We start from the raw sequence: 21,837 nt of genomic DNA, 5'->3' as shown, positions 1-21,837 counted from the left end.
GCAAGTAGTCTCCCTGAAATCAATGGAACTAGTTGAATGAGCAAGTTCACCGGGGGAGCACGGGCTCCACAGTCTAGACTATAGTGTTTATAATGCATTTTGCAGAGGTGTCAGCTCTTTGAGGCAGGGAATGTGTTTGTACAGCTCCTAGCACAATAGGGTCTTGTCCATGACCAGCACCTCTAGGTGCTACTACAATACAAATAATAATCATTTGAAAACCAATCAGGGAAGGCACTACGGAAATGTGAAGTACTATAACAATCCTGATTGCATCAGAGAAATTTCCTGCGGCCTACGCGCTATAGTTGACATTGACCTGGCTGGGTGGCTTTATTTGCGTTGGTTGCCCATCAGCATGTTAGAAAAAGCGCTATCACTGCACTAAAGTAACCTACACAAGAGCAACAGAAAGTTTCAACCACTTGCATAGCCGTGCATGATTATCCCTAAAGGACTAATACCGGGCAAAGCTTTTGTAACAGAAACTCCAAACCAGGTGACATTTGGGGTTCATCACTAACGTGAAATGCAGGCCGACCGTGATCCAAAGCCCATGAATATTAACAGTAAGGCTAGGGCTACTCAAGAGATCCTATAGCCGTGCAGCTGTACCAAAGGAGAGAACTGTCCCATCGGCTTAATTACTCCAGCCTCCTCTCCGAGCAGCAGGAGTTATGTTGGCGGGAGACGTTCTCTTGTCGACATAGCGCTGTCCACACCAGTGCTTAAATCGGCATAAATTATATCGCTTCAGGGTGGCTAATTCACACTCCTGTCGACTTAAGCTGTAGTGAAGCCATAGACAAAGACTCTCACTGACTTCAATGAGCTTTGCATCTGGCTGCGGGAGTGGTGCTTGGGGCGGGGGCAGCATGAGGAGCCCTCTGGCTGCCCCTACGTGTAGGAGCCAGATGGGGGACGTCGGCTGCTTCCCGAGAGCCTCACGGTGCGGATGCTAGCAGGGAGCCTAACAGCCCCACTGCGTGGCGCCACCAACAGGACAGTGAATGGCTGGGTCAGCGGTGCTGACCGGAGCCACCAGGATCCCTTTTCAACTGGGTGTTCCGGTTGAAAACTGGACACCTGATCACTCTAATATTGAGTAGTTTTGATTCATCTACAAATTTTGCCACCTCACTGTTTACCCCTTTTTCCAGATCATTTATGAATACGTTGAATTGGTCCCAGTACAGACCCCTGCAGGGGGACACCACTATTTACCTCTCTCCATTCTGAAAACTGACTATTTATTCCTACTCTTTGTCTCCTATCTTTTAACCGATTACAAATCCATGAGAGGACCTTCCTTTTTATCCCATGACAGCTTACTTTCCTTAAGAGCCTTTGGTGAGGGACCTTGTCAAAGGCTTTCTGAAAATCTAAGTCAGGGATAGGCAACCTGCGGCACGCGAGCTGATTTTCAGTGGCACACACACTGCCCGGGTCCTGGCCACCGGTCTGGGGGCTCTGCATTTTAATTTAATTTTAAATGAAGCTTCTTAAACATTTTTAAAACCTTATTTATTTTACATACAACAATAGTTTAGTTATATATTATAGACTTATAGAAAGAGACTTTCTAAAAACATTAAAATGTATTACTGGCACACAAAACCTTAAAATAGAGCGAATAAATGAAGACTCGGCACACCACTTCTGAAAGGTTGCCGACCCCTGATCTAAGTACATTATATCCACTGGATGCCCCTTGTTCACATGCTTGTTGACCCTCTCAAAGAATTCTGGTAGATTGGTGAGGTATGATTTCCCTTTACAAAAACCATGTTGACTCTTCCCCAACAAATTATGTTCATCTATGTGTCTGACAATTTTGTTCTTTACTATAGTTTCAACCAGTTTGCCTGGTACTGAAATCAGGTTTACCGGCAATAGGTATGCTAATCTGCACACACACATAATTAACTACAGAAGCAACATTGCAAGTTATCCCTACCATGGCATCAGTGACTTACTATCAGCAAACATCTATTTACACCTCCCTGTGGCATAACAGAAACACTTCGGAGAGTTTCCAGTGTACAGTGACCATCTGTGAAAGGAAAGGAGTATGTGGACTTCATCTGGGACAGCTAAGGGCTCCGGAATGATTGATGCATGCTTACATAGGCTCTGACCGCTACCTGTTGGCAGATACATGCAAAGGAGCAGAATACCACACACCAGCCTCAATACAAGATCAGCAGGTTTTAGCTCATTCATGCAGTGGTTTTTGAAGCTTTATCAATTTGCTGCACCTGGGTTTCTCTGTGGAATCTACAAAATGTCAAGTAGCAACTTCCCATGTTTCTTTTTCAGACATTTCTGTCCCTTCCGCACTCAACCCACCCTAGTTTGCCTACTTCCTAGGATGTTTGGCACTAAATCAAAGAATAAAAAAAAAAAAAAATCAAGCTGATGTGCAGATGTTTTATTTATGTTATGAAATTATAAAATCTATAGTATCTCACTGATCTACCTCATACCTTGCAGGAGCAATGAACAAACAGTCCATCAGGAAACACAACAAAAAAGAGTCACTAAATTATCTCACTCCTACACCATCAATAAAGCGCCATGCGCACTTTTGGCACCAGATCCATAACAAACACTAAAGCCAAGTCTTCAATGACAGACAAGGGAAGATGCTCCCAAAGATTATAACGGGAAGAAGCAGGAGGAGGAAGGGAAAGAGAAGAGGATACTATACAGGCCACAATAGTTTATAAGCAATAAAAGAAAAACAGAACCTAGGGATGAACTGAAACCAAGCTCCCTGACCCAAACCTTACGACAGCTGAGCTTCACACCCAGACTTTGCAGCTTGCTCCCATTTGTAAAAATTGACATAGAAACACCCAAATAAGCACCATGTATGTAAGAATACAAATGCAATCTTGCCAATAAGTTTTGTTACAGGAGTGGGTGGGTGAGATTCTGTGGCCTGCGTTGTGCGGGAGGTCAGACTAGATGATCATAATGGTCCCTTCTGACCTTAAGTCTATGAGTCTATGAGGCTCATTAATTAAGATGAACTATTATCAACAGGAGAAAAAAAAAACTTTTGTACTGATCATCAAGATGGCCCATTCCAGACAGTTGACAAGAAGGTGTGAGGATACTTAACATGGGGAAATTGATTCATGAGACCAGCCTTTTTTTCCCCTTCCTTTTGCTCATTCATTGCTAAGTTTGGCAGGGAATAAAAGTTCAATGGCAGCTCCCAGCATGAAAGAAGAGCTTCCTTCAGAGCTATCTGCTTTCACCAGCACACCTGAGCAGCTCCAGCAATATTGGCAACCATGCCTCCAATGGGAGGTCAACTAGATTCCTCTGCTGCCACCCAGAAAACATTTCATCAGTGTAACTAACAAAATTAGTACAAGTTTAAAAGGAATATGTAAGGCCTTAGCAGTCTGAAGAAAGGTTTCTGTTTTTTTCTCCAGATTCCAGCAGAGAAGGGAGGGCTGTAGCTGTTTGAATCACTTTGCAAATCCATATTCTATTTCTCTGTTATATTTTCACTCATACACCCCTGCCATTGCATCATCTTTAAACACCAGACTATGGAGAGGCCTTTAACACTAGCCACTTCAATCTATATATCTTGCAGTTTCTTAAGAGATTATTAATCATGTTTATTAGGGTAGTGCCTAAGGACCAACCAAGAATGGGGCCCCTCTGTGCTAAGCACTGTACAAACAGAGTAACAGACAGACCTTGCCTAGAAGAGCTTGCAAACTTAAGTAGACTAGGAGACACAGGAAAGGGGGAAAGGGTAGAACACACAAGCAGAGTGAACAAGGTAATGGTGGCAAATATGTTTGTCTCACTATTTGGAGGAGGGGTTAGTTAGGAGGGGATCAGATGAATGGAAAGAACAGGGAAGAGAGAGGGGGCATTGAAAGGAACAGGGCAAGGGAAAAGAGGGTAGGAGGGGGAAGATGTGAAGTGAAGTGGAACGGAAGAGACTAAGGGATTGGGAGGGAGAACGTTGGAGCAAACAGCCAATCAGCACAGAGCAGAAAAAGTCCAGTCAAACCTGCAGAAAGTTGTCTGAATGGCCAGAGGTCCCTGCTTCAGCTGTTTCTGCAGCTGTTCCTACCAGCTGGAGTCTCTGGCTGCTTCCTCTCTACAGGTCTCCCATCCCCGCAAGGTCACATGGTGCAGAGTAGGGGATTTAAACTGACTCATTTAAGTCCTAGCCTTCAAGGTGCTCTGCCACGAGCCAACCAAATCTGTGTTCATTTCCAGGTTTCTAACAGCCTCAAGAATTGTGCTGATCCGCCTGGCTCACAGGAACTCAAGGGCTGCACGGATATCAGCAAGTTCCTATAGTCAAACCATCCATCATTAAACTTTGATGGGAAGAGAGATACTGAATGCCAGAACAGAAATGCTGAATGCCAGTGAAAGCTGGTGGTGACCTCTGAAACAGCACAAGTACAATTGAACACAAAACGTTCAGGCTCAGAGCCAATACACTGCAGAGAGAACAAGGCTGCAATGTATCATGCTTAAAATACAGCAGCCAGAGGAGTCTCCAATGATTAATACCTCCTCAGGATGAAAGGAGACACCTGTCCCAAAGACGAAGTACCTGATGAACACAGCTCCCTGTGAAAGGATTGTCAGACAGGCACCAAACCACATCACCTCAGCTGATCTGCCGCCCCAAAAGCTCCTGTACCACCTAGATTTTCAACAATAAGCCACTCAATAACAAGACCAAGGTGCCAATGTATCGGTACAATCACTTGATGGCCACTACCAATGTCTCGCCCCAAAGCTGCCCACTCCCCCTATATGGACTGAGAAGAACACCACAGTTCACAGATGACGTACCAGCAGCACAAACAAAGCTTACAGGACTGTGTCATTGCAGTAAAAGAAGCAAAAGGAGCCTTCTGCTTCTCTGTAGTCAGGGCAAAAGAATCACAGCTGGCAGAGCTATTCCGCCTAGTGAACTAGCTAATCAACCTGTGCTGCCTAGCCCAAACATCAGACCCAAACACCAACTGCTGGGAAGAGCTGTCAGCATACTTTACTGGTAAGATCAACCAAATGTATGTGCAGCTAACTGGGAAAGAAAATTCCACCCCAATCAGATCATATCCACCAGCCAACCCTAGGTGAGTTTGGCCCCATCATGCTACTGAAGCTCAAGAAGCCCTGAAGAAAATGGATCATATCCCTCCTGGATGGAGAGAGCTAGCAAAAAGCAGCTACGCCCACTACGGATGGAAATTATCAATGCCTCCTTCAGAGAAGCACACCTACCAAACTTCTTTGAAAAATACAATAGTTTGCCAAGTCCTCAAGAAGCCAGCACTCAACCCTGATGTCTTCTGGTTGGATGGGGGAAAACGCTTTGAAGAAGGAGCCAATAGACTATTCCGACCTTCCTATGAAAAAGTGTACAGCCCCCATGCAAAGTGGTCACGTTTGACTCCTCACTAAACTTGGATAACCAGTCTCTAAAAATGCCTTCTTTCATCTCCAGGTTGCTAGGAAACTAACTTTTCTCCCTCCTCCCAGAAGAGGCCTGGCCACAGTGATCTGTGCATTTCTCACATCTAGGCAGAATCACTGTAATTCGCTTAATCTGAAACTGAATGTGAAGACAGGCTCCAGTTAGTACAGAACGCATATGCACACTTCCTCCATGGCTTAGTGCCCCAGAAGCACATCAGGCCCATGCTCAAATCCTTCCAATGGCTTCCCGTCAGTTTCAGGTGTCAGTTTAAAGCCTTGTTCCTAATTTCAAAGCAGTTAATGCAGGGGTTCTCAAACTCAGGGTCAGCCTGCTGTCAGCCTCTACCCCAAACCCCACTTTGCCTCCAGCATTTATAATAGTGTTAAATATAGAAAAAAGTGTTTTTAATTTATAAAAAATCTGGGTTGCACTCAGAGGCTTGCTGTGTGAAAGGGGTCACCAGTACAAAAGTTTGAGAACCACTGAATTAATGGATCAAGACCACAGCTACACTAGAGACTGAATTTCAGTCTATGAATGGCTGACACAGCAAGGCTCCTTGGGACAAAGCAGATCACAAAACCTGGGATGAAGCAAATGGGAGCAAAGCATTCTCAGTTGAGAGAAGATCTGGCTATGGAGAAAATTTCCAGAGGAGATAAGATGACTCCAAAGCCTGTCTATCTTCAGGGAATGATGTACTACCTCCCTCTTTCAAAAGCAGCAAAATGGCAATCACAACATTGGCAGCCCGATCTATCCTCCCAGCCCACCATCTCCAAAAACACCCAACCATCATGTAACAAACAAAGCAACCAATCAAAACAAAAACCAAAACTACTCCAAGCAGTGTTGTTAGCTCAAATAGGGAAGACAGCCAGAGATTCCATGAAGTCTGCTAGGCACTTGGCTATTGATTTCACATGGAAGGCGCTCAGATACTATGGAGCTGGGCGGTGGTGTAAAACCCTAAGGCCACGTCTACACTACAGGGATTCTACCAGCATAGCCACGGCGCCACAGGTATGCCAGCATAACTGTGTAGCATAGATGCAGCCTACACTGCCAGAAGGGGTTTTTCTGTTGGTGTAGGAACACCACCTCCCCGAACGAGGGTAGCTAAGTCAATGCAAGCATTCTTCCATCAGCCTAGCTGCGTCTACACCAGGGGCTAGGTTGCCACAGCTGTGTCACTCAGGGGTGTGGATTTTTCACATCTCTGAGCAATGTAGCTACGTCGACCTACATTTTAATTGTAGACGAGGCCTAAGACAGGGAGAACTCACATTGGGCAATGAACTGGAATTGCTTGCTGGGAGCCCCTCAGTACACACACTGAAGCAAAATGTCTTTAAAGTGCACAAGCACAACGAAAGGAGGTAGGATCCAAACTGTTAATCAGATTTAAAAGAGTCCCTTGTTCCATCTTGTCACATAAGAAGAGGGAAAAGGTTATTACAGCACTTTCAATGATCTAACCGCAAGCCACCAGCTGCATGCAGGGAAAGTTCGGCTAGAGCCAGTGTGTGCTAGTTCTCATCAGAGCCAACACCCTGAACATGCAGTTCTGCTCTGAAAAGGGACTGTCAAAATAGCATCATTGGCTTCCATGTTTATTGGGTCTTAGTGATTGCTGTTCTGACTGGACTAACACAATACCACGGAGTAATTAAAACACCAAAAGCTATCCATTTCTGAGGGCTCTTTTTCAATACTGGAGTTCATTAAGTTAGTACTATATACATAAATATTTCATGGTTTTTAGGAGCTGACACCAGTGAACCATAAAGATCACTGGTCAGAAAATTATTTGGGAGAGTACAAAGTGAGCAGGGGGAGGGATGGCTCAGTGGTTTGAGCATTGGCCTGCTAACCCCAGGGTGTTGTGAGTTCAATCCTTGAGGGGGCCACTCAGGGATCTGGGGCAAAATCAGTACTTGGTCCTGCTAGTGAAGGCAGGTGGCTGGACTCAATGACTTTCAAGGTCCTGTCCCGTCCAGTTCTATGAGATAGTATAATAATATACAGAGATATACCTGACACCATTTTAACACCCAAATTACTTACATTTTGTAAAAACATCCATCTACAAAATTTAAACTCATGGAGGTATTTCCTATGTCTAAAGTTCCAATGGAACCATATTTGGTTTAAAACTTGCATTCCCTGGCAGAATAACACTACAATGCTTGGGCTGTACATGCTAATTAATGAAAATATGAAAGTGAGATTATCTAGAAATCCACGATCAGAAAATATAACTGATTAGACTACTGTGTTTTCATTGTTCAAGTTGAAGAGAAATAGATAAAAGTGACATGCAAACCAAGAACATTTTTAGATTTTCAGAATTAATAATCCAAGGTGGCATTTATTATACAGTTAAAAACACTGTCTTTTAGAAATACATGGTTCTTAACTGGCCAGTTTATTATTTCATTATTATGATTGGTATTTGCAAAGAAAGGCTTGAAATGGATATTTAAATAGCTGACCCAACCTAGATCTAAGAATGTATTTCTCTCTTGTAAATATATTTCTTTCTGCTTTTTGCCCCACATTCTATTTAGAAATCATTAAAAAAAAAATTTTTTTTTTAAATCTATGGCTTGCTATGCAACATCACAACACTAGTGCCAAAAACTGACCTACAATTAACAGTCACGACGACTACCAGACAAACATTTGCATTGGCAGAATTGTTCAAAAATTGCCTTTCTATGCCAAGAAAAAAAGCCTATTGGATACCCACAGCTTAATAGACAACATTCCTGTATTCTAAAATCACCACCACCGATTACTTGGCTGAAATAGTTTCTTGCAGCTGTATACAAGATGTCTCAAAAGCAGAGGCTTTTGCTGCATTCCTTCTCCCTATACACACTCTTTTGCAACGGCCTGAAAACTATTACGATTTTAGGTAACACGGTAATACAGTCTTAACAGCACAATTTAGGATACTACATAAGTAAGAATTTAAGGCTGTCATTTTATTAGGTAGTGTCTATATTATAAACAGACACTGTAAATCTGGACACAAGACAGTGTGGTGGTACATTTTTATGGGCTACACTGCCAGTTTGCAATCTGTCCTGTGAAAAGGGCAGCACATCGCTACAGTGCCCCAGGAACAGATCATGCAGGGAATTGCCACAATTCTCTCCCTGATTCCACCCTTGCTCTGGGGGAAAAACAAGCCTATATTTAATGTAGATTACTTCCTCCTCCATGTTGGCTCAGTTATAGGGAACAGCACATGGCAAGAGTAGATCAAAGGCCCTCTCCCAGTCCCTGCCTGCCCACCTGCGTAGCAGAGGAGAGTAGCAGCCTAGCCGTGACTGCTCTTCTCCCTGCTCTGTAACCTCTCCGAGCATTTAGCTTATACAAGTGTGTAGGGGGTATAATCTTCCCTTATATTTCCAACCCCAGTCCTTAACCTTTGAGCACTCTACAACCCTCCTCCATTTGGATACTATTTAAGGAAGAGATCCAATCATTTCTGCCCACACCGGAAGTTTGGAAGCTGAATATTCCCAGATCTGACCATCAGGTCCTGGCATTGTGCAAACATTATGAAAAGTATGGCCAAGTGCACAATCAGATTCTTTCCAGGCTTTGCAGAAATGGTAGCTAGTTTATAAAACATGAAGTCAAATGCCAGTGACTAGGGTCATTAGAATTCCAGTAAAACTGACTAAGGATGTGAAAATCGTACAACGTTCAGTGAAAAGGAATTCATATAGTGCAACATTCAGCAACACACAGTGGTCTGAAAATACGACGTATGGGATTAATTCAACAAAACATGCCGACCCAGCAAGGTTATTGCACTGAGCAAATGCTAGAGTGCAAGTATATTTAGGATGCATAAAAAGGGAAAAGCAGATCCACTTCTTAGTTTGTCAAAGAACTTATAGACTATGCGTGTGTGACAGTCTAAACAGATGGGGCGTGGAGGAACTCCCCTCGTCTTTACCAATCTTTTTTGGTGGGGAATGGTTCTGGGAAGAGGCAAAGGAAAGGAAAGGAAAGGAAAGGAAAGGAAAGGAAAGGAAAGGAAAGGAAAGGAAAGCCTGTCTCTCTGTTTTGCAGTAAGCAGTTTATATTGACCCACTAAACGCCCACAAGAGGAACAGAAAAGCAAGACCAAGTACATACCTCTTTGGAGCACCAAGCGCATTTTGGATGGATGAGCAGGCACTCTTCACAGGAAGTAGCACTTCCACTTGTGCAAATATTGAGACCTTCAGCAATAAAAAACAACAGAGAATGGGGTCATCTTACGGGTGAAATAGCTGGAAATTGGTAGCTTAGTGCTCATCGCAATACACTTTATGTAACAATTAATGTAAGATTAAACATTTCACAGGCCTTTGGAGCTTGAACCACTGAAAATTAGGACTCTAGTGATTTCCCTTCCTCCCTGCTCAGATCAATTAATTTTGGAAGAGTTAGTCAATTGATCAATCCAATTAAATATTTCCAAGACTTCTGCTAGAACACAAGTCATTACTTGGATATTAATGTTGCTCCTTGCAAATCCTAGATAACATTGACTTTTAAAAACTGGCAAAACAAGTCATAGTAGGCTTTTTTTATTATTATTATTCCTTTTCATCTGAATGAACTAGTAGGGTAAAATATTAATACATCTGTTTCATCTTAAATTAGCCTTTAATTATCTCCTATCCCCACTTCCCATACGAGTGATTTACATAATTGAGTCACCTCCTTACTCTAAATTGCTTTAATTTAGTAAGAGTCATTTCCATAGGATATCCAGGTTAAGCAGGACAGCTTGTTTATTTTGGGTAATGTCAAGCGCATCTTAGAATGGAACATGTTGCTCCACACTGTATGGTAATACAGTGCTAATGGAGTGCTAATGCAAAACACACATTGACGCAGGCATACACAACTTGCAATGTTATCTGCACCCTTAAAGTATTAGCGTCATACAGAGTAAAGACAACCAACAAGGTTTTATATGCAGAATCTAGTATGGAGGTTCTGATCACATTAAATTAGTGCTGAGTTGCCATCACTAGGATTAAATCGTACTAACCATCAGAAGTATTAGGTTTGAATGCAACCGCTTACATTTAATGGTGTCTGTAGCTATGATGAAAATAACATTTGAAGCCACTGATGTCTCTGTGCTCCAGTGTGCAGCTATTAACGTCAACTGTCGATAACTAATTAGACAAAATTCCAACAGAGGAGTCTATGTGGATGCTGCACAGTCTAAAAGGAAATGCCCCGGGCTTGAATTCTGAGCCTACTTATTTTTTCCACACTGAATGTCACTGAAAGCATTTCAGGCCTCGTGCTACAGTTCATCAATTTGCAGACAATTATATCCACAGACCCTATTGCACTACGCATAACGCTAGTGAAGGCTGAGCAGACTTGGTGATGTCTGGAAAAGGGCTGATTAAAGTTTTGCTCTTTAGGGGGAACTTTTTGTTGTAATGTCGGCGTCTGAGGCCCAACTGCTGCCTTCCTTGAATGCATTTATATTTAAAAATTGTAAATGTTGGATTTGGCTGTATGAGTCACTCAAGTTTGAGGGATGTATCGAAGAGGAAGGAAGTAGTGAATCAAGCTGGACAGCTGTATAAGGGCATGCCATGCTCTAGGTTAGAAGCTAGTAAAGGGTAAATTATTCCATCACAATTTTTAAGTCATGATTGTGCCCTGACTGTTTATGTCAATGCCTCACACTGACAATTATCTATAACCCACAGGATGATTCATTTTAACTCACTCTCCCTAAATCAAGGGAGCTATGACCTGTATTTTTTCAATGGTTTTCATTAAAGGATACCGTCTGGTTTTGTTTTCATTTAACATTAGGCTTATTATAATGTTATTTAATTGATTGCTTATTATATACATGCAATTTACTCCTTAAACCAAGCCCAATTCTGGACTTTTCAAGAATTCAAAAAATGAAACAAAATATTGATTATAAAGCTTTCCCCACTCACAAGAAGCCTTGTAACAATGGGTTTTGTAGTCTAGCAAAACTGCTGTGTTTTATTTTCCTTATAAATGAATTCAGGGGGTAAAGGAGGGGACTAGTTGGAGAGAAAACAAACTGTTATAGAAATTAGCATTCCTGTTGCAGGTACAACCAGCACCACTGCTCTAAATGCCCAAGATGGGTCTCTGATACTGGTTTTGAAAAGCCAAATCCCTCACTAACAATATTTTGTGAAGTTTACCAAGTAGTATGGTTAAGAGGACATTTCTAGAAGCCAAAAGTGGCTGAGTTCTAATCCTGGCTTTTCCATTGACACTTAGACATCACTTGATCTGTCTGGAAAATGAGGATAATGTTTACCTACCTTCTTTACAAAATATTGTAAATGAGTTATCCTCATTTACAGGTGGGACTGTGAGGATTTACGTATTAATAGAGTTTAAGGCCAGAAGCAACCACAAGATCATCTAATCTTAATGTTATTATTAAAACCAAGAGTTCCCTTCATTGAGCCATTCCCACTCTGTACCATGGCGAATGCCTGCTCCGCAGCACTCTCCTCAAGTCACTCAGCAAGGTGCAGGGATCAGAGCTGGCCAGAGGCGACAATTCCATTTCATGGCAGCTTTTGAAGTTTCAACATTTGTTTTCGTTACGCACTGGAATAAAACCAAACCTTTCAAACGCTTCCGGAAAAAAAGGGATTTGTGTCACAATGGCCATTTTTGGATCAAAACCTGAGGTTTTTGATTTGGGTGGTATGCATCACCCCTGGCCTGGGAAACCCAGATTCAAGTCCCTGCTCCGCCCAAGTCAGTGCTGAATTTTTCGTCTCAAATTATGCTAAACCAGGTGGAGCAGAGACATGAACCTAGATTTCCTACATCCCAGGCCAGTGCCCTAACCACCAAGCTTTAGAGCAGGGGTGGGCAAACTTTTTAGCCCAAGGACCACATCTGGGAATAGAAATTGCATGGCAGGCCATGACTGCTCTTAAAATTGGGGTTGGGGTGCAGGAGGGGGATCAAGGCTGGGGCAGGGAGTTGGGGTGCGGGAAGGGGTGCAGGCTCCAGCTGGGGGTGCAGGCTCTGGGGTGGGGCTGGAGATGAGGGGTTTGGGATGTAGGAGGGTGCTCCAGGCTAGAATTGAGGGATTCAGAGGGCAGGAGGTGGATCAGGGCTGGGGCGTGGGGAGAGGCTCAGGGGTGCAGGCTCCGGGCAGCACTTACCTCGAGTGGCTCCCGGAAGCAGCGGCATGTCCCTTCTCCGGCTCCTATTTGGAGATGCGGCCAGGCAGTTCTGCACGCTGCCCCATCCACAGGCACCAGTTCCTTGCAGCTCCCATTGCAGCGGGGCCATTGGAGCATGTAGGAGCCGGAGCGGGGCCATGCGGCTGCTTCCAGGAGCCCGTGGAGCGGCCCCCTACTCTGTGCCCCTGCTGGAGCGCCAGAGTGGGGCAAGCCCCAGACCCCGCTCCCCAGAGGGAACTCGAGGCCCAGCTTAAAACGGCTGGCGGGCTGCAGGCCATAGTTTGCCCACCCCTGTTTTAGAGTGTGAGTCTTAGGCGCCCTCTAACTCGATTAAAATCAATACACCTCCACATAACACATTTCAGCTTCATCAAACAGCATATTTTGACAAAAAGGTTCGGACCAGCTCTAGCTGGGAAAGAAATCCACCCCTCCTAGGCCACAGATGTCCACAGCTGCTATCATGCCATCCTACTACAGCAGCCTCTGGCCTAACCTAAGCTTGCATGCCCCCAACCACAAGAGGTTGGAGGATCTGCACCCATTCTCCATATTGCTCTGCCCTATATCTAGTTCCACCCTGCTCAAGCACCCAGCAGGCTCTGAGTGGCTTCCTCAAATCATGCCATTTCCTTGGCACAGCAGAACTGCACTGGTTCCAATGCAAGAGGGACCTCTTCACCCACGGGGGAAAAGGGCAAGATTTGCATCCCAGGAGGATAACTCAGCTATGATCCCAAAATTCTGATGATGCAGCGTGAGCGACACCAGACAGCAACTTTGTGAGAGGCGCTCAGGGAGGCCACCAAACAGCCATGCAAATAGCTGTGACCTTATTTTAAACTAGTTCTGCCATAAAGCCCAATATAGCCAGCTCCTTAGTACATAACACATTTTAATGTACCGGCTTGCCCGAAACAGAGATATATAGTTAGCTCTGTATCCATGTAGTTAGGTGTGAGATTTCATCCACCTTAATTAGGTAGGGGCTGAAACATCTGTGTGGCCCACTGAAGTAAGTGGGAGTTATGAGTGCTCAGCATCTCTTAAGATTAGTCCCATCGGATGGAAGAAAATCTATGATGAAAATCTGTTGAGTTTTACGGCCCCATGCCATAGCACTCTCCCACAGGATGAAGAGCTTGTAAATGTAGCTAGTTAATAATGTAAACACAAAGGGTAAATAAGTGAATAGTGGACTCAAAGCAGTTTATTGGTCTCACTTTATAAGAGACCAGCACTACACTAATAAAGAGAGTGGCCATTTCCAGTATTATCAGAGCACAATCATAAATTGCTGCTGTTTTAATAGATGTCCAGGAGCCATAAAAGCATCCCTGCTGAGGAGAACAGTGACAGCTATCTGGATTAAGTACATCCTTCACATTAGGGCTGAACCTGAGCCAGGAGCAATATAAGGAAAGGAGGCCTAGATAGCAACAAATAACAAAATGAATGTTTTAGACTTTATGATTATTAATGCTGCCACTCTCCATCTAGATCACTGAAGACCTGTAACCCAAACACGCAGGGAGTCTAACCAATATTCCAGGGAGGAATATTTCTTCAGTTGAAGTTGATTATAATAAAACTTTATTCCCTTTTCGTGCCAAGTAGAGAATGGCTTGAGTTGTAATATCCAGACCCACAAAGTTTAAGTCAGTTCACATCCAGGTATGTGGTCTAGGTCACATTCAATAGCAAGTCTCTACCAACTCTGAACGTAAGACATTGCATTAAAAAGAAAAACTTTGAAGTGGGGACCTTGCAGAATATCTATGAGCAAAAACTTGCCTGTTCTTTGTGCTAAGGAGCGAAATCCAAAATTGTTCGGAAATCAAAGCTGAGCCCTTCGTACAAATGGTTCAAGTCAATATGACTGCTCGCTAGCTCTCTACTAGCCTCTCAGGGCACTTAGAGAAAGATAATCAGGCCTGTTCAGATAACAACTACTTCTTGTACTATCATTACAATTTTTGCTGCGCCTGGACACAGAAATCTAGTAATTTTGAGAAACAGCAAAAAGCAATAGTATATATGGAAATCTAGGCACATGCAATTCCAGGCTTAGCTGAAGACAACTAACTCAAGTGTGACTTCTTAAAAATACAGATGTTTTGAGTACCAAGGTAATTGTGGCTGTTATTTACCACTGTCATATTTGGCAACTTGGTAAACATTTTGGAATATAAAACACAATCAAAACACAGGAAGAAAAATCAAGAGAAACTTTGGGCTGATTAACTGCTCTATTTAATTGGGACTAACTGTGATTTTCATGCTCTGCATTTTTATTTTTAATTGTAATAATGATATGTAGTCTCAGGGGGAAAAAAATTATTTGGATTGCTAGTAAAAAGGGATACCTGTCCAAAAACTCTTGAGCACCCTGACACCACTTACAAAAATAAAATTTAACAGCCTGTCCCCAAATTTGATGGAGTTTGTTGTTGTCTGAAGCACATGTAGAATGAACTGGCACTTTCATTGTTTGGCCTAAAATGAGGAGAACCAAGGACTGTAATATGATGCATGTGTGTGGACTTTGTGAGGTCTATTCCTTTCCTGATACGGATACCTCACTTCTGTAGGTGCGTCAGAGTCATTTCAGGCAGTATCATGAACCATATACCAGCACTACATTCCGCCTTGAAACTAATTCAACTCCTTTATAAAGAGGCCCTTATAACCTGGCCAAACCCAGCATTAAAAACACCTCCTCACAACATGCACATTTTTCCTTGGTTCAGATGGGGGACCCTACCACAGAGACCTCTTTTGTGCTTCCGGATAAACAACCCCAATCATTGGTGGCTGCGCCTCAGTGGTGGGCAAATGTGATATATAGTGCCTGTACAGAGCTTTGAGCCCAAAGGCCTTGTAGGAAACCTACAGGATCAAGGTTATGGAATTTAAAACAAAACCAAAACCACAAAGGTTATTTACAACCTTGAAACCAGAAAGTGTTTCAAGAAGTCTTTTGTGCTGGGGGGCGGGATGGAGAGAGATCACCTGCCCCTCTAAGAGGGTGGGGAGAGGGGAGGGAAGAAATCCAGAACCCAGTTTGCCCCCAGAATTTGGAACATCAATGGGGCACTTCATCTGTCCTTAGCCGTTTCAGGGGAAGACCGCCCTCCTTGAGCACTTGGCAAGGGGATGCTTACCAGGAAGAAACCGACCCCAGCTAGTCACTTCTCCCGCTTGCTCGTCCAGCCCCAGAAAGCAACCACAGAGCTGACTGTCGGTTTTATTATTCCTGCAACGCAATCGTCGCGATCTCTACTCAAACCAACCGCCCCACTCCCCCCAGTTCGGGTGAGACTTGGAAAGCCAGCTTACCCCTGAGGTGGTGGAGCAGGGAGGAGAGGATGAAGAGGCAGGCGGCGCTGGGGGAAGAGAGCCCCCGTCTCCGGGGCATAGTGGCTGCAGCTGGAGGTGGGGTTGTGCTACAGCTGGGGACGGCAGAGCCCGCCGAGCTAGCAGCGGCCGCAGCTGCCTGGCCGGCGGGAGGCAGCGAGCCCGGGCTGCCCGGCGCGCATTACTGCCCCGGCGAACAGGTCACAGCGGCCGGCCGGCGCGAGGCGAGGCGGGCCGGGCGCAGAGCATGCCCCGCGCCCCGGGGGACCATGCAGCGAGCCCTGCCGCGCCTCAGGGGATCCCCTCCCCTGCCATCAGCAGCGGGGCACCGGCCTGGAGTGCAGCGCCACGGGCTCAGAGAGTGCGTGGCGGGACCTCCCTGGTCGCAGCCAAGTTTCCCAAGCCTCGGATTAATCCCTTCATTTCTCCCTCGCTGGGTCTGCCCCACTCGCTCTGTCCCCTCCCTCCCTGGGCCTGGCTCCCGCTGTCCCCTCCCTCCCCGGGTCTGCCCCACTCCCTCTGTCTGTCCCCTCCCCCTGGGTCCGTCTTCCTCCCTCCCTCCGTCCCCCCGTGCTCCAAGGTTCAGCCACTTTCTTCCCGCAGGAGGGTGCGAATATGAAATCTCCGCCCAGCCTGTCCAGTGAGCAGGCAGGGATCCTTAACACTTAACTGCCCGCTGGGATTCCTCTCTCAAGTCAAACGCACACATGCCACAGACATCGCGTCAATAGACACACATAAACACCCCCCACACACACACACACACTCTCGCACAGATATACCCGCTCCCAGACTCCACACAAACAGCTGACAGGCACACTCATACTCTTCACACACCCGGCACACAAATCCCATACTTCCCCCCGATACACTGCACGCACAAACCTTCGAACCACACACACACCTCTCCAAGTGGGTATAGTTTTGTAACCTGTTCATAGGTTTAGCAGAATTCACTTTTTATTTTTTCGTAATTTCAATGGTTAACATCACTGTTTATTCTTAAGCATTTTCTATTTTTATCAATTTAAATGTTCAGAGTTGTGAGAAATTGGGGGAGGAGTGCTCGGCCAAGAAGGAGGTCAGACAATCGTCATTTAATGACAGTATGTGCTGAGATTCAAAAAGTTTTATAACCATTTCAACATAAATTGTCAACATCAAAGGTAAAAATATACAAAGTTACAATACAAATATACAATATCCTTCAGTCAAACTGGTAAGTTTTCAAACCACATTTTTCTTTGTTTGGCTATCTGTAAATGTTTATCATCAATATAAGTATTTTTTCATCAGCTGTGTATGCACTGTGAAATCAACATTATGCACCATATACTAATAAAAACCTAGTTCTTTAAAGCCTGCCCATCCATTTGCTTACATTAATGTTTTGTAATACAGATATACTTAATGCATTTCTGGAAAAGAAAAGTAAAGAACAATCCAAATCAACTGAATTGCCTGGCCTCTGTTAACTCCAAATGGAAGAATTATTTAAATATCACTGATAATTCCCTTAATTTCCTCCCTGCCCTCTACAGTTTCAGAAGCAGATTCCAAAAAACATATTTTCTATCCAATTGTTACAGAGTGAGAGAACCAACATTTCAGATCTAGAGGATGATTGTGGATTTATGAGGGCGTTTCAGTTGCTGTTTGGATTTACTCGTTTTTTCTGTTTTCATGGATTATAGCTCAGTTATGCAATATTAAAGGAAAATTCCAGTAATTAGTTATACTAGTTTAGGCTTGGATCCTGAAAAGCTTTACCACTCATGGTGCCTACATGTTTGCTGGATTGGGGCATTAGAGTTTGAGCCTAAGAGATACTGATCACACAATCTCTATTCCTAATCTAATATTTACATTATTCACATACACAAAATAATATTAACTGTAATATTTGCTCTATTTCCATTAATTTTCATAGTTATTTTTTACAAATATGGCTAATTGTTTCAGTATTGTCATGGATCTGGTTTTAATTTAACTGATTATTTGTTATCTGTGTTCAGGCCCTCTGTTAGGAATTGTCACACACAAAAGTTGTGCCACTTTCACTATACCAATATTTTTAAAGCAGTACAATCCCCTTGAGCACAGTTATATCAGTATATATATATAGCTTCTTCTCCCATGGGATGGGGAATAAGCAGTATTATCAACTCCGAAGGTTAAAAAAACATCAATCAGACCTCCAGCAATCATGGGATTGGCCCAAAATCATGGTGGTTTAGGTTTTGTTTCTTTAAGATTATATTGTATTTTTGGCCTGTCTTTTGATTTCTGTACTCCCCCCGTCAACCCCTAGTCTGTGCGTGTGTGAGAGAGACAATTAGATTGCCAACACTCCCAATGCAGGAGCTTTTACCCCCACATCTGCCCAACCCCCTGCCAAGCAATCAGTTCTACCCCACAGCCCCCAATCAATTCTGCCCCCCTAGCCTCACCCCTGCTCCTCCTGCAGCTCCTGGACCTTCACCCCTTGTCCCAGACCAGAGTTGTGTGGGGATGCAACAGGGTTCTTTTCTCCCTCTTCCAGGCTGGGGAGAGGGGCAACTCCAGGGGTTCTTCACCCCCGTCTCTGCCCCTTCCCAGTATTATACTGCTGCCCTGAGCACCTGGGCACTTTCTGCTCCTAGTCCCTGCTCCCCCCTCCCCTTCTGTGAGAAAGGGGTTTGCTCCTGAGAATAGGGGGAGAGAGCTGTGCCCACTTCCTGCAGCAGCTCTGATTGGCTGCTTTCCCCCAGGAGGCAGAACTGGAAAAGCAGCTAATCAGAGGAGGGGCCACTCTCCCACTCCCCCAGCTGAAATTCTGAGGTGACTAGTTCTGAGTCATTTCTTTACCAGACTAGTTCTGCTCTGCCAAAGGGCGGTGACTCCTGAGATAATTGGGGGAGTTGGCAGCACTGAATCAGCAATGCCAGTAGAAGGGCAGATAAAGGTGCTGAATTTGTGCCGAGGCTTGCCAGGGCTGAGCCGCAGCACCATTGGGCTTGCCACGTCAGTTATGAAAGTAAAAAACTTGCTCAAGCCCAGGCACCTCTTTCCTTACAAATTAAGCACTGCCTCTATCCCAGTACAATGGTGCCCATACTAGGATAGAGTCGTACTGCCATTTTGGTAAAAACAAAAATAAAAAAAAGTCACACTCCAAACGGACGTCGTTATTCTGAAACAAAACTGTGCATAGACCAAGCTTAACTGCCATATTGAAAAGAAAAGAGCCACCATTGGCTGACCAATTTGGTGCAGGTATCACAGCCGAAGGGGGTGCGGGGGGGGGGGTCTTGAGGAGAGATCTGAAGGAAGAGAACATGTGTAGTGTTCATTCAAAGTGCAATGTGCAAAGCATGCCTGACCCCTGCTGTAATTTCAGCCATGTCAAGTTGCACCAGGGAGGAATATGTCCCAAAGGTTTGGTAACTGAGAGGAGAATTTACCTTGTTATGTGTGTATATCCATCCGCTCTACAAAACTGAGCCAAATTCATTCCTGTATTTACAGTGCAGATCCACCTGGCCCACAGAGTGCTCTGTTGCTGACATGCCTCTAGAATAAAAGTCACGCCTTTGTGGGGAGCCTGGATAAAGGATCTCTGTGCCACAGAGGCCCTGTGAAGATGTAATGAGATAGGTAAAGCAGCAGTGCAGGGGGTTCTCTACCCTTTGCATGCCATGGTAGTGAGCTCTGTCCAAACTCCAAATAAGCCAGCCGAGAGTGGACAATAAGGGTATAGCTACACTGCAATAAGCCACCTGCGGCTGGCCCAGCTTGTGGGGCTCAGGCTTGCAGGGCTATAAAATTGCAGAAGTGGTGGGGCCCAGGCTCTTGGAACCTGGTGTCCTGAGACATCATCATGATCTAGGTACTCCAGTGTTCTGAATAAAGAATGATATTGAATATACCCTATAAGCAGGCTGCAGTACCTGAGTGCTTTAAACACTCTGCTTGTCAAGTGTTAGGGGTCACCAAATGAAATTAATAGGCAGCAGGTTTAAAACAAATACAAGGAAGTTCTTCTTCACGCAGCGCACAGTCAACTTGTGGAACTCCTTACCTGAGGAGGTTGTGAAGGCTAGGACTATAACAAAGTTTAAAAGAGAACTGGATAAATTCATGGTGGTTAAGTCCATTAATGGCTATTAGCCAGGATGGGTAAGGAATGGCGTCCCTAGCCTCTGTTTGTCAGAGGATGGAGATGGATGGCAGGAGAGAGATCACTTGATCATTGCCTGTTAGGTCCACTCCCTCTGGGGTACCTGGCATTGGCCACTGTCAGTAGACAGGATACTGGGCTACATGGACCTTTGGTCTGACCCGGTACAGCTGTTCTTATGTTCTTAAGAAAAGAAACTATCAGGAGCTCCCTGTGCTGGCCCAACTCACCCATACAACTCCCTCCTCTTGCTACACAGGAAAACAATGGGGATAAAAAAAAAAAAAACAGATGTACAAGGGAGAGCTGAAGAATGGTAAATAAGTAGCACAGACTTAGCTTTGAGAATTTCACTTAGCCATGGAGGGGAATCAGCAGGGTATTAACCCTGCTTTAAGCAGCATTAACACAGGGTCACATTTTCAATGGGAAATCTATGGGGTCTTGAGGGGAACATGGTATGGAGCGTGATTGCTCTTTGGTTCCACGGCTCCTGCCCTGCTCTCCAGTTTCTGTAGAGGAATAACCCTGCAGAGCTTTAGTGGAGGAAGTTCTCTAGGTTCCTTGGGGGAGAGCATGGTGCAAAGTCAGTGGTCTCCCATCTGGTCACATGCAGAAGCAGCAGGGAGGATATTGCCCTAGATATTTATAGAGCAGCAGTAAAGCCAAGAGAAGTACTTTTTCATAGTTTTCATTAAATGTGAGGAATCCACCCACAAGAGTGAGGACAGCCACTGAGTCCATGAGGTTGGCTACACGGCCAGGAAATACTCCACTAAAGGAGATTATATGCGGCCTGAACTGAAGCTCCTAGACTAGTCTTTATCTAATCCTTTCTAATTGCCTGCTATGGTGGGCTCGGAGCTGCATGCCTATTGCTGACACTCTGGAGGATTCAGGGACAAGCTGAGAGCAGCTGCCAGCATAGGGCAAAGTCAGAGAATGAAAATTACCTCCTGCATTCCTATGTGTGACCGTATTTAATGAGCCACATATCTTTCCCCTAGAATTCCCTTATACAAAAGAAAAGACCAAGACCAGAAGGATGCAAGCGTAATCTGTGGAGACAGAGTTATTCAATATAAGGTGCAGGGCAAAGTGATGAGGAAATGGCATTTTGGGAAGCAGTGTGGTGCTGGGTTTAGAGCGCAGCATCAGGAGATTTGTGTTCCATTCCCAGCTCTGACACATTCACTTTGTGATCATGGAGGGACAAGTTGCATAAGGGCCAATCCTGCTCTACGGAAGTCAAGGAAAGTTTTGCCATTAACTTCAATAGTGCAGGATCAGGCCCTTAAGGAACTTGAGGCTCAGAGAGGTTATCTATAAAATAAGGATAATACCACCATTATTCTGAGGCTCAGTTGATTAATGGTAGCAAAGTGCACTGGGATCCTTGAATGTGAAATGGTAAGTATTACACTTACTGTATTGTGAGGTCTTGCGGCTCAATCCTGTGAGGTGCTGAGCACCTGCTCAATGGTGCAGAGAACCCTCACCTCCCACTGAAGCCACTGAGGACATTCAGTACCTTGCTGGATAAGGCCCTTGAACTGTCCAAACAAAAAACCTGACTTGTAGTTAAGTCACAGTGCGTTTCCTCTGGAAAG

The 21,837-nt window shown here is 44.6% G+C and overlaps 1 protein-coding gene across 1 annotated transcript in view; it reads right to left on the bottom strand.

The window, feature by feature from the left end:
• Positions 1–16,200, bottom strand: part of ITGB5 (integrin subunit beta 5) — a 114,121-nt gene extending 97,921 nt beyond the window's left edge. Inside the window, exons 1-2 of the mRNA XM_054043937.1 lie at positions 16,051–16,200; positions 9,635–9,720 (exon numbers count right to left, since the gene is read on the bottom strand). Of these exons, the coding sequence (XP_053899912.1) occupies positions 9,635–9,720; positions 16,051–16,129 (165 nt within the window). The 5' untranslated portion in view covers positions 16,130–16,200. The remainder of the gene's footprint in view (positions 1–9,634; positions 9,721–16,050) is intronic.
• Positions 16,201–21,837: the final 5,637 nt, after the last annotated feature.

The sequence above is a fragment of the Malaclemys terrapin genome, chromosome 11 (assembly GCF_027887155.1).
Source record: "Malaclemys terrapin pileata isolate rMalTer1 chromosome 11, rMalTer1.hap1, whole genome shotgun sequence".
In the NCBI taxonomy this organism is placed as follows: domain Eukaryota; kingdom Metazoa; phylum Chordata; order Testudines; family Emydidae; genus Malaclemys; species Malaclemys terrapin.
This window is presented reverse-complemented; position numbering and strand designations above follow the sequence as displayed.